At 37.3% G+C, this 13,803-nt stretch overlaps 1 protein-coding gene across 1 annotated transcript in view; it reads right to left on the reverse strand.

The window, feature by feature from the left end:
* The window catches only part of TMEM131 (transmembrane protein 131), a 237,807-nt gene that overhangs the window by 75,139 nt on the left and 148,865 nt on the right, over positions 1-13,803 (reverse strand). The window contains exons 6-8 of the mRNA XM_060608021.3: positions 9,312-9,428; positions 6,920-7,042; positions 1,380-1,460 (exon numbers count right to left, since the gene is read on the reverse strand). Coding sequence (XP_060464004.2) covers positions 1,380-1,460; positions 6,920-7,042; positions 9,312-9,428 — 321 coding nt within the window. The remainder of the gene's footprint in view (positions 1-1,379; positions 1,461-6,919; positions 7,043-9,311; positions 9,429-13,803) is intronic.

The raw sequence follows: 13,803 nt of genomic DNA on the forward strand, positions 1-13,803 counted from the left end.
TGCACCATCCACTTCCCCATCTCTAGGGAGCTGACTTGGTCTCTGGGCTTTTCTTATGTACACTGAAATGGGCTGAGGGTGAGGTCAAGGCCAATTGACTTTTATTTTTACTCTACGTTTGTAGGAAGAAGAATAACTTTATCTTTTCTTGCAGCCACTGGGATTATTAAAACATTATGCCATCTCTGCTACCATTCATTACATTTCTTAACTAATTAGAAATATGAATTCTCTTATGTTTATTAGATACCAATTATATTTCACAGTAAATTCTTAGCTCTTCTACGTAGAATTATAATACAAACTTAATAGCTTATAGTTAATTCTCTGAAGCATTGTTTTATATACTACTTCTCTCAAAGGCTTTTCAAACAATAACGTAATTTCAAGATAAAACATTTTTGTGAAAGGATATAAATGAACCATCCATTACATATTCCTATTTGCCAGTGTGTTTCTATATCTGGGGAGTTAACCAAATCCTGACAAATTTGTTTCTAATTGCTCAAGTGAACATCCTAAAAATGTCCCTTCTGCATCCCTTCCTTGGTTGAGACTGGTCAGAAGATAGAACAAGAGGCTACGTGTGTTTAACAGAGCAATTAATAAATCTGATCTTCAGAACTCATTCATAGTGGTAAAGTCCGTTGTCTTCAATTATGGATAAACAATGATTAGAGTGCCCTCAGTATAAGAACTGTGTTTACTGTGCCTTTCCCCTCTTTGATTAAAGCTTGGCAAACAACATTTAAAGAAAAACTCTCCTAAGGCAGGAAACTTCACAAATCAGGTAGCTGCTACACATTCATTGATTAATATTTGCTGGTATTCTCTAAGAAACAGGGGTTCTCTAAGCATTGACACAAACTAGTGTTAGTCAATAATATTAAAGGTGGATGTAGATCACCTAAGAATTTAAAATTTTCTATGTCGTCACAAGGGCTTGACTACATTCCCTCCGAAAACGTCATCTCTATCAACAATAAGTCTGAAAGTTCAATTCTCTACCTCAAACATATAATGGATCCTTCCCAGAGGTTTTTTGTTTTTTTTTTTTTTTTAAATCTTAGTATAAAAAGCACATTATAAATTGTTAGAGTCAGAGACAACTTTACCAATATAACTCTGTGGATAGTTGAAATCTCTTCCTTTCTACACAGTGGGTTAAAGCTCCCACCAATTTTGTTCACTGCTTTTTCCAAAAATTACTTATACTTTTCTCTCCCTGTATCATCCAATTTTCAAGAATATCTGATGTAAATTTAATATTAAGATATAATTAAGGGGGAGTCACCCACATTTATTCATGTGATAGGAAGTTAAACTATTTTCTGGTATATTTGAGCAAGTAATCGAGAGAGAAATATGGCAGCACTCACCCACAGTTTTCTGGTGCCTCCTTGTTGACCTGTTGGGAGTTCTAGGTGAAGATCTCCTCCACTAGAGTACATTTCTACAACCTGTGATGAAAGGGGACATGATGGTTAAGCTCAAAATCATATTCTCAACGCAAGTGATTTGCCATTATATAGAAATAAGTCTGACATCCTATGTCTTAGAAAAATTTAAAAATGTTTATAGATATAAAAGTAGGATAAGTCTCATGTCTTATCACTGGAGTCAGTGCTTCAGATGTGTGAGCACTGATGATTTTTTTTTTTTTTTTACATTTATTTATTTTTGAAATACAGAGAGACAGAGTGCAAGTGGGGGAGTGGAAGAGAGACAGAGGGAGACACAGAATCTGAAGCAGGCTCCAGGCTCAGAGCTGTCAGCACAGAGCCCGATGCAGGGCTCAAACTCATTAACTATGAGATCATGACCCAAGCTGAAGCTGGATGCTCAACCAACTGAGCCATCCAGGCTCCCCAATGGTGATTAATTTTAATTAAAACAAGGTAAATTTAAAACATTAAAGTTAGAAACAGTATAGTTATTTCAGACACTGGATTAAAGAAAATCTATCCATAGAACACTTTTTATTTTCAAAGGAAAAATAGTTTATGGAAATTATCAAATTTTAGAAATAAATTTTGTATTTCTTGTAGTTACACAAATGCTTCTTTATTCACACATTTATAACAAGCTTTAGCAGATCTAATAACCACTATAATTGTGAAATAGTGAAGAATATGTTATTCTGAGATATATGTAACATTTTTAAAGCACTATGACAATATCTGGTTTCTCTTGGTGGCAAAACCATAGGAACCATTAATAATACCTCTGTGGCTTGTATCTATACTCATGATTTTTAAAAACCATTTTGCTGAGGTATAACTGATATACAATAACAACACATATTTCAACTGTACAACTTGATAAATTCTGACATACATATACAGGCGTGAAGCTACCACTGCAATTAAGACATTAAATATACCCATTATCTCCAAATTTTCTTCATGTCCCTTGCAATCTACCTGTCTCTCTCTGTCCCCCTATATCCTTAAGCAACCAATGAGCTGAGCTCAGCCACTCTAGATTAATTTGTATTTTCTAGAGCTTTATATAAATGGAATCATACAAGTATATACTCTTGTGTCAAGCTGTTTTAACTTGGTGTAATTATTTTGAGATTCATCATGTTGTTGTATGTATTAATAGTTCATTTCTTTTATTTTTATATATGTAATTTATTGTCAAACTGGTTTCCATACAACACCCAGTGCTCATCCCAACCGGTGCCCTCCAATGCCCATCAACCCACTTTCCCCTCTCCCCCACCCTCCATCAACCCTCAGTTTGTTCTCAGTATTTAAGAGTCTCTTATGGTTTGCTTCCTTCCCTCTCTGTAACTTTTTTTTCCCCCCTTCCCCTCCCCACTAGTCTTCTGTTAAGTTTCTCAGGATCCACATATGAGTGAAAACATATGGTATCTGTCTTTCTTTGCCTGACTTATTTCACTTAGCATAACACTCTCCAGTTCCTAAATGTCCATCAACTGACGAATGGATAAAGAAGATGTGGTTTATATATACAATGGAATATTACTTGGCAATGAGAAAGAATGAAATCTGGCCATTTGTAGCAACGTGGATGGAACTGGAGAGTTCATTTCTTTTCAATTTTATGGCTATGCCACAATTATTGATCCATTCACCTACTGATGGACATGTGGGTTGTTTCCAGTTTTTGGTCATTATGGATAAAGGTGCTATGAACACTGCATTGTATAAGTCTTTGTGTGAACATCTGCTTTCTTTTCTCTTGGGTAAATACCTAGGGATAGAATGGGTCATATGGCAGGAGACTTTCCTTTTTTCTTTTTAATTTTTAAAAATGTTTGTTTATTTTTGAGAGAGAGAGAGACACAGCATTAGCAGGCAAAGGGCAGAGAGAGATGGAGACACAGAATCCGAAGCAGGCTCTAGGCTCTGAGCTGTCAGCACTAGAGCCCAATGGAGGGCTCAAACTCACAAACAGCGAGATCATGACCTGAGCCAAGTTGGACGCTTAACCAACTGAGCCACCCAGGTCCTCCATTGGAGACTTTCCTTTCAAGGCAGGTAACCCTATCTCTTAAAAAGAAATAATATATTTAATTAAATTCAAATGTGGAGTGAAGTAAAAGAATGGGTGGAAAACCTTCACTTGTTTTATCACATAAGTCCTTCAGGAATACATAAGAAAGGAGAATGCAGGAAAAACAGCAATGCTTTAGTATGAACTTAAAGGTTTTGCGTGTTATGTTGTTAGAGTAATGCATTTAGCAAAAACTAATGAGCTAAGATTTTCTAAGTATTATTACCTGCCTTTTGATTTAGTACAGTGTTCCCCTATGGTCCCAGGTGTATTGACAGTAATACCATCTTTTTTTTTTTTTTTTTTAATGTTTGTTTATTTTTGAGAGAGAGTGAAAGCATGTGAGCAGGGAAGGGGCAGAGAGAGGGAGACAAAGATCCAAAGCAGGCTCTGTGCTAGCAGTGGAGAACCTGATGCGGGGCTTGAACTCATGAACTGTGAGATCATGACCTGAGCCAAAGTTGGACGCTTAACTGACAGAGACACTCAGGTACCCCAATAGTAATACCATCTTAACTGATGGAGTGACTGTAGAATCTTTTCTGAAAAAAACCAGACGACATCACATATTATTCATTTCAACTTCCAAGGTATTAAGGAAACAAGCCTAACAATGTGTGGAAACAGAAGATTAAAGGGTAGACTACTGATTATCGGGAAAGGAATAAGGAAATGGATACAGAAAAAGACTACATTATAAAATTCAAAGGAAAGATCACATTAAAATTAGGAATGTGACATATCACTGATTTTAAGTCCAGTGCTATTTATTCTAATTTAATAAAGTGTAGAAAAAAAACGAAGGCAAAATATAGAGAATATAGTTCGTGTAAAAAAATTTTTTTTGCAAAGAGTGTTTATTTTTGTGTGTCCACATATATGTGTACAAGTGTCCTGAATGAGGTCTGATCTGGTGCATCAACATCATATGAGTAGTATCTATGAGGAGGGGCTGGGACTGGAGCTGAGCTAACACAACAGTTACCAGATACCTGGAGTTATTTACATTTAAAATTACGGAAATAAAAGAAAATAAATGTTCAGTTTCTTAGCCACCCCTAGCCACAAATTCAGCTGCTCATTAGCCACGTGTGGCTAGTGGCTGCTGGACAGAGCAGATACAGACACACCACCGAAGAAAGTTCTAGTGGACAGCACTGGATTAAAAAAGTAGAAGTTCAAGGGGAGTTTTGCTTTACATGTTTGAGTTGTTAACATTTTTTTTTTTCAGTGAGAACATACTAATGGGTCTGTGTTTTATACAAAATAAACAAATCACATACAATTTCCTGTTTACAGTATTTTCTTAAATTTAAGGATAAGACTAATGGCACAGTATAACCTATTGTAGAACCATCAGGTTAAGAGTGCCTTCCAGATAAATCATCTATACTTGTGAGGCACTGGGGTGGCTCAGCTGGTTAAGCATCCAACTTTAGCTCAGGTTCATGATATTTTCGAATTCTTAAGTTCAAGCCCCACATCGGGCTCTGTGCTGACAGTGTGGAGCCTGCTTCAGATCCTTTGTTTCCCTCTCTCTCTGCCCCTTCCCTGCCTGTGTGCTCTCTTTCTCTCTCCTCTCAAAAATAAATAAACATTAAAAAAAATAATCTATACTTTTTCTAAGAGGACAGCTTTGGTTTTTCCATTTGCTTTCCTGCATGCTGGTGAAAAGTCCAGTGTGGCATACATTCTTGAATTAAAATACTATAACTAGAAAAAGCCTAGATGAACATCAACAACAACAAAAATAAGTTGACCAAAAACAGTCAAGGAAAGAAAGCAGCAGGAATTTATTTATGAGGTTTCTATATAATTTCTGATAAAAGTTTGCCAAAACAGAGAAAATACATTATTATCTAAATTTAGCAAAAGGATAAGAGACTGTTAAAAACTGAGAACAAACTGAGGGTTGATGGGGGGTGGGAGGGAGGGGAGGGTGGGTGATGGGTATTGAGGAGGGCACCTTTTGGGATGAGCACTGGGTGTTGTATGGAAACCAATTTGACAATAAACTTCATATATTGAAAAAAAAAATAAATTTAGCAAAAGGATATAAATGATCGAGTGATGAAGAGGAAATACAAATACTTTTCACTTGTAAAAACAGGACACAAGAGACTTTTCTTCTCTTGTAATGAAAATATCTAGCTAAAAATAATTCAAATTTGGGTAGAGTATTTTTATTAGTAGTTATGCTCACCTAATTGTTAGCCAAACATTGGGAAGAAACCTCTTTTTTGCTACCTTAGCATATAATTTCACAATTCAGGCTCTAAAAATCTCATTTTTTTCTCTTCTACATTTTCTTTTTCATTGTTCATGAACATTTCTACTGGGGGTTCTGGGATGACAAGAATCAGTTTGGTTGTCAAAGCTCTGTAGCTTACTACAATATGTAGTATTTTCCCTCCTCCTGTTATGTTCAAGCTGCTGTTAAGGCCTGCAGTACTGGTCCTAAAGAACTTTGGGGAGGCTGGGTGTGGATATTATAAACTATTCCAGAAAGCATCCACATCTCCTTTCAACCAGACAACGCAACTAGAACCTACAGTGGCAGCAAATGTCACATAGTTGGAAGTCTCTTGGGATGTACGGTGGGGATTTTAGGAAACACATAAAGGAGTGACACTTGCCACTCTGACTATAAAAGAGACCAGGAACTAGTGAGGAGAGATGTCAAATTTGAAAACAATCAGTACCTAACAGATTGAGCAAAATTAGGAGTTGGATTATCTCATCTCATCTCATCTCATCTCATCTTTAGAGAGAGCAGGGGAGGGGTGCAGAGAAAGAGAAAGAGAGAGACAGAGAGGGAGAGAATCTTAAGCAGACTCCATGCTCAGCGTGGAGCCCAATACTAGGCTCAATCCCATGACCTTGGGTTTGTCGCCTGGGTGGAAATTGAGAGTAGGATGCTCAGCTGACTGAGCCACCCAGGCATCCCAGGAGTTGGACTTTTTAAACAAAAAATAAGTTTGCTTTTAATCGTGATTCTATATTTACCCTTCCTCAGACTTTAACTTCCAGGCTGCCATCACCCAAAACTTATTACCAAAAATAAGTATGAACTGTTTTAAAAATTTACGTTACATCAGAAAAGCAATGGCCTTGTGTAGTTGAAAACTTTTAAGTTAAATGCAGACCTGCTAAACTGTAACACCAGAGAAACCACAGTTGTTTAAAAAGTGGTTCCAAAAAGTCAATACCTGGACTATTGTAATCGAAAATTCTGACCACAGCAAGTTGCATTAAAAGAATAACCACTCTTTGATACATCTATAAAATCCCATTATTTTAAATAGTCTTGCAAACTGTAACAAACTGAGATTTCATGGTAAGCATTAATTTCCACCAAAATGTAACTCATTCAATATCATCAACATAAACTCACCTGTAAAGGCTCACTGTGAGGATTGTGTATATTTATTATAGGTGAGAAACTGCTGTTCACAGGGACTCTGGCCCCAAGGAATGGCCTCAGTCGATATGGATTTGGAACTCCAACACCAAACACCTATTTTAAAGGAGAAAAAAATGCAATCTGGGTTAAACTCCAACACCAAATACCTATTTTAAAGGAGAAAAAAATGCAATCTGGGTTGCTTTCATAACTAACATTTTTATAGTTATAACTGATTGATCTAGGGAAAACTGATGTGTCTTATTTAGATGGAAAAATCTTGACTACCTTTAAAAAGAATACACATGTGGTTTCTATCCTTGATTTGGCTATATATTTGATTTACTACATATATGTGTATTTGGAATTATTTCTATAATATATTGGAAATTAAAATGATAGCAGTCCTTCATGAGCTCACAGAATAGACAAAAGAAGGCAACAGGGAATCAAAAGATTTCCTTATTCCAACCATGAGAAGAAGATGGATCTAGGGCTCAAACAATTTCTCAAATCCAGCTCCAGGTCATTCCCACATGAGAAAGCAAGGTCCTGGGTTGACTAAACAGAGTGAGCCCATCATTCAAATGACAAATATTTCTTAAGTGCCTATGATTTGCTAGGCACAAATATATATAGTGTGAATGATTCAATAGTAAACAAGATAGATAATGTGCCTGCCCTCATGCAACTTACATTCCAGTATGAGGGGCACACTAGATAACAATAAAAAAGTTTTTTAAAAATGCTAATGTGATATAGAATAACTGGCTGGGGTGAGGCTGGGATATTCTTTTAGGGAGCATGGTCAAGGTCATCTTCTCTGGAGAAGTGATTATGAGCTGATGCAAGATGAGAACAAACCAGCACTGAGAGTGTATTTGGGTGAGAGGAAGTATACAAAGGAAACAAGGCAGGAAAGGGGTTAACTTGAAGATCAGGAATAAGATGAGAAGCATGGTCAAATGGGATGGAATAGAAGGAACATATGGGAGTCAGAACCTCAGAGCCTTGTTGGCCTTGGTCACAAATTTACATTTTGCTCTGAAAGCAATAGGACGACATAAAGATTTCCATGGGGAAGTTGACTAGATGTGATTTATGTTCACAGAAGATCATTCCGACTACAGTGAATAACAGACTATGGTAAGGACAGTGGAGGAGTGGAAGGCCTGTTGGAGGCTATGGTGTAACCCAGGGAGAGGTAATGGTGGCTTAGAAGAGAGCAGTGGCAGTGTGGAGGAGAGAGTTAGACTCAAGATATATTTAGAAGGCAGACTTTGTGAAAGACTAGATGTGGAGAGGTGAAGAAAAGCAGCTGGCCACTGAGGCTCTGCTTGAGAACAAACCGATTACAACCCTCAAGTAGTGCAGCTTGGCCACATCCACCTAAGTCGGTTAGGCTGCCCCTAGAGGGCAATGGTAGTAATATTCTTATGACAGTCTTCATTTACTCAACAGGTGTATGTTAAATGAGCATCATCTATATAGCACTTCTAAGTTATTCATCTACACAGGTTGCCTACTAAACAACGTTAAAGACATATTCACTGTATATAAATACAAGTGCCTAACTAATTGGTTTACTGACACGAATTCTCAAGATATGTGGCATGTTCTGGGTCCTAGAAAAGAAATGTTCAAAAACAAAATCATAAAAACTGTAAAGTAAGACATTATCTAAGTAAGGAGTTAAAACACTGTGTTCTATGCACAGTATAACACAGTGGTTAATAGGATGGTCTTTGTAGTTATAAAGGCATGGGTTTGAATCCCCGCTTAATAATCTATTAGTAGCATAATTTGAACAAACTACTTAACCTTTCTAAGCTTCACCTTCCTTATCTAAACGAATGAGACTAACAGTATCTATAACGCATGCAGAAATGTTTGTAAAGTACGTAGTATAGTGCCACAGAAGCAATTCTTCTTAACAATCTTGATAACCTTGATTATAAAAATCTTGACTCATAAGACATTAACAATCTCTAATAACCTAAACATTACACAGAGAAAGTAAGAACAAATTTTAAGCAATCTATTCACTAAAGAAAAGGGAGCATGCATGTTTTAATTTTGAAACTATTATCAAGTACGCTTCATAAATGTGCAAAATAAAAATTAAAAAAATTATTATAAAATATTTTTTACTATTCTTTTGCCAACAATCTTACATTAAAACTTTAGCTATAGCTTTAAAAGATCATTTGTTCAGTCTGATTTGATAGGGGCTAGTCACAGACAGAGCAGTGAATAAAAATGCTCTCAGTCTAAACTCTCACATTTCCTATTATCCCTGAGTTTTTAAAGAGAGTCATAGGATAGGTTGCAGATAAGAACGATATTTTATAAAATAAAGAAAAGATTTAATCCTGGTTCTTACCTGATAAGTAAATACCCCATGATTGGACGTGTTAATAAATAAAGTATTTTCTACATTTCCCACTACTCTTGCAAGAAAAACTACATCAAATGACGTATTTCCTCCTGGAAGTATTTTCTGAAAAAGAAGAGCAACAAATAAAGTTAAATGAGTAACTAAAAAATCCGATTATGCTGACCGCAATTAAATAGCCGAAGTTTGTAAAGCAATCATCTCACAATCATTTCCGTGAACTAGCTTCTCCCACTGAAGGTTTAAGCTTTAAATTAGCCAAATTATTCTGCAATGAAAAATAATAAAAACGATGTCTTCATACTGATGTCTACAGTCACACAGCTTTATCAAATACCAATTAGATGCTGTTCATTCAACAATCATTAGGCTGGAATGAAGTACCTAATTACAGACTGTTCCATCATTACATAATTCAGTAGGAGTTGAGCTGAGGCTGGGCTTCTTATATAGATGTACTACTCTACAACTAAACAACAACTTGTACTATTTCCAAGAAGAAATAAGCCCACACCTTAACCCCTTGACCTCTGTCAGCCATTCACACATGGCGCTGTATGTGCCAGCAACTTAAATTAGGAAAGAAGGCAGGAGTGACAATACGCACAGAAACTCACTCCTGTTTTCTTGTACAGGTTGAGAATGTCATTGTAGTTAGTGAAATAAAACTTTATTACAACAAAACAATAGGGCTACTCCATGGAGTTCAAGGGACTGTGACTGTAGTTCTGTCTGTGATGAAGCCTTATGATGCATTTTAATGTGTAAAGTCATCAACCTTTCTCATTTGCCTCTATGGCTTGAACTCTAAAACACTCCCCAAATTGTAGCTTAAAATACCAGGCATTGAGACTTCTGGCTTCACCTCAGGAAGCAGAAAGCTGGAAAGAGCATTTCCTGTGCATTATCAACAACCAAAAGGATAATCTACAAAAATGTAACTTTTCTTGACCCTATCACAGAGTTTGCATATCAGGTAGCTCAAAATTTAAGTAAAGACAAGCACCTCCAAGGAGAGATGGAATGTGAGTAATGGCTCACCCATGGCAGAAAATGGGAAGATGAGGCTACCATATGAGGGTAAAATGAATTCAGCCAAAATTTTTATACACCGCTAAAAGCTGACAGTGGGCTAAAATCAGAGTATATAACCCCTGGAAGCTGTAGACACTAGATGGAGGTTACATCTGAGCCAAAGTCAGTAAGAGAAGGATACCTGGTAAATCTCTAAGCAGCTTGAAATTAACAAACTTCTAAATAACCCATTGGTCCAAGGGGTAGTCACAGGGAAATTAAAATATTTTGAATCAACTAGAAATTAAAACACGACATATCAAAATTTGCTGGCTGCAGATAAAGCATACTTATTTTGGGAAATGCTTCAAATCAATAATCTATGTTTCCACCTTGAGAAACTAAAAAAAGAATAAATTAAACCCAAAATTTCAGAGATCTAAAAATGTTGAAAAAATTGTTTACAATCAATGAGTATGGTATTCCTACTGACAACAGTTTTTTTTTTTCAATATATGAAGTTTATTGTCAAATTGGTTTCCATACAACACCCAGTACTCATCCCAAAAGGTGCTCTCCTCCATACCCATCACCCACCCACCCCTCCCTCCCACCCCCCATCAACCCTCAGTTTGTTCTCAGTTTTTAACAGTCTCTTATGCTTTGGCTCTCTCCCACTCTAACCTCTTTTTTTTTTTTTTTTTTCCTTCCCCTTCCCCATGGGTTTCTGTTAAGTTTCTCAGGATCCACATAAGAGTGAAACCATGTGGTATCTGTCTTTCTCTGTATGGCTTATTTCACTTAGCATAACACTCTCCAGTTCCACCCATGTTGCTACAAAAGGCCAGATTTCTTTCTTTCTCATTGCCATGTAGTACTCCATTGTGTATATAAACCACAATTTCTTTATCCATTCATCAGTTGGTGGACATACAGGCTCTTTCCGTAGTTTGGCTATTGTTGAGGGTGCTGCTATAAACATTGGGGTACAAGTGCCCCTATGCATCAGTACTCCTGTATCCCTTGGGTAAATTCCTAGTAGTGCTATTGCTGGGTCATAGGGTAGGTCTATTTTTAATTTTTTGAGTAACCTCCACACTGTTTTCCAGAGTGGCTGCACCAGTTTGCATTCCCACCAACAGTGCAAGAGGGTTCCCATTTCTCCACATCCTCTCCAATATCTATGGTCTCCTGATTTGTTCATTTTGGCCACTCTGACTGGCGTGAGGTGATATCTGAGTGTGGTTTTGATTTGTATTTCCCTGATGAGGAGCGACGTTGAACATCTTTTCATGTGCCTGTTGGCCATCTGGATGTCTTCTCTAGAGAAGTGTCTATTCATGTTTTCTGCCCATTTCTTCACTGGGTTATTTGTTTTTCGGGTGTGGAGTTTGGTGAGCTCTTTATAGATTTTGGATACTAGCCCTTTGTCCGATATGTCATTTGTAAATATCTTTTCCCATTCTGTTGGTTGCCTTTTAGTTTTGTTGGTTGTTTCCTTTGCTGTGCAGAAGCTTTTTATCTTCATAAGGTCCCAGTAGTTCATTTTTGCTTTTAATTCCCTTGCCTTTGGGGATGTCTCAAGTAAGAAATTGCTATGGCTGAGGTCGGAGAGGTCTTTTCCTGCTTTCTCCTCTAGGGTTTTGATGGTTTCCTGTCTCACATTCAGGTCCTTTATCCATTTTGAGTTTATTTTTGTGAATGGTGTGAGAAAGTGGTCTAGTTTCAATCTTCTGCATGTTGCTGTCTATTGACAACAGTTCTAATGTCAATGAAGATACTCACAAGGCCTGTGGTTTACTACAGGGAAATTTATCCAGCCAGAGAAAAAACTGGTTTCCTTTAAAATTTTTATGGGAATGTATGTAAATATTTAAATAATATCTTTCAAAAGCCCATCTAAGTTACAAAAGGTAAGGAAAATCATCATGGAATGCTTAATTCTTAGCATAACCTTTTGCTACTACCAGAACTGGACATCTAGTTTTGAGTAAGTAGGTGACACATTGGAGATCTGAGTTTCTAATTCTGCCATTAACTGATTTTGAGGGGCATCTGGGTGGCTCAGTTGGTTAAGCGTTCAACTTTGGCTCTGGTCATGATCTCGCGGTTTGTGGGTTTGGGTCCTGCGTCGGGCTCTGGGCTGACGGCCGGGAGCCTGTTTTGAATTCTGTGTCTCACTCTCTCTCTGCCCCTACCCCACTTGCACTGTCTCTTTCTCTGTCAAAACTAACATTAAAAACAAACAAAAAACAAAAAAAACAAAAAAAGAAACTGATTTTGGCAAGTCATTGAACCTTTGTAGGTCTCAATTTCTCCTAATTTCAAAATAAGCCAGTTTTATTAGATGATATCTGAGATCCTAATTATTAAAGAAACCATAAATATGGCCAGTCTCACCGCTTAATTCCTATGGAAGATGGAGGCTTTGCTCCATGATGTCATTTCTATCCGGTGGGAAAGAAGGTGGGGTGGAACAGAGAAGAGTCTAGATATGAGTACAAGTTCTCTTTGACAGTTCTCAATACCTATCAAGACTTGAGTAATTATCTCAGTACTTTAAGAAGATGTTGAGATAGAACAAATATTTCCTTTCTTCTTTTTTTAATAACAGGGAAAATCTAATTCCAAGTGACAATGATATAACAAAACAGAACAGCAAAGTCAGACTCAGGAACGTAATCTTCCCATAAGAATTAATCAGATTTGCTACAAATCATCCTTTTGTCCTCTTTCCCAGACACTTTCTAAATTAGATGAATTTGGTATGATAAAAAATTAGAAAACAGTATAAAAAGTAACGAAGAACAAACAAGGTGTGCTAGCTTTAACCGAACATTATCTGCAGCTAAGTATCTCTCACCTTTGTACCACAGCTCAGTCCCTGGCTGGCTCCCTTGGTGAGCTCATCCAGGTCCACGACTTTGTATCTTCACCAGTGACTCTTAAACTTCCATTTCAAGTTTGGTCCTTTCTCTTATTATCCAAACTCAGACACCAACTGTCACTTGGCACTTGGACCTGGATGTCTAAGGACACCTCAAATCTAACACATCCAAAACTGAACTACTGATTGTACTCCCGAAACCTGCTCTATCCTCAGCCTTCTCCATCTCGGTTGATGGCAATTCTGTCCTTTTGTAGCTTGGGGAAAAAACCAGAGAGTCAATCTTGACTCTTCTCTTTCTCTTAGTCCCACATCAGGAGAGCTTATTGGCTGTATCTTCAAAATATATCCCAAATCCAACAGCTTTCTTCAGTTCTTCACTCTTGTCAGAGTAATTGTCTTCTTACTATGGGGTACTGCAGCAGCTAATGTAACTGGTGTCCCTGATTCTCCCTTTGCTCTTCATTGTTTGTTTTTTGTTTTTTTACTTATTGAGAGAGAGAGCGAGCGCATAAGTGGGGGAGAGGCAGAGGGAGGGAATTCCAAGCAGGCTCTGAACTGCCAGCATGGAGCCTGATG

Source organism: Panthera onca, chromosome A3, assembly GCF_046562875.1.
Source record: "Panthera onca isolate mPanOnc1 chromosome A3, mPanOnc1 haplotype 2, whole genome shotgun sequence".
Classification (NCBI taxonomy): Eukaryota; Metazoa; Chordata; class Mammalia; order Carnivora; family Felidae; genus Panthera; species Panthera onca.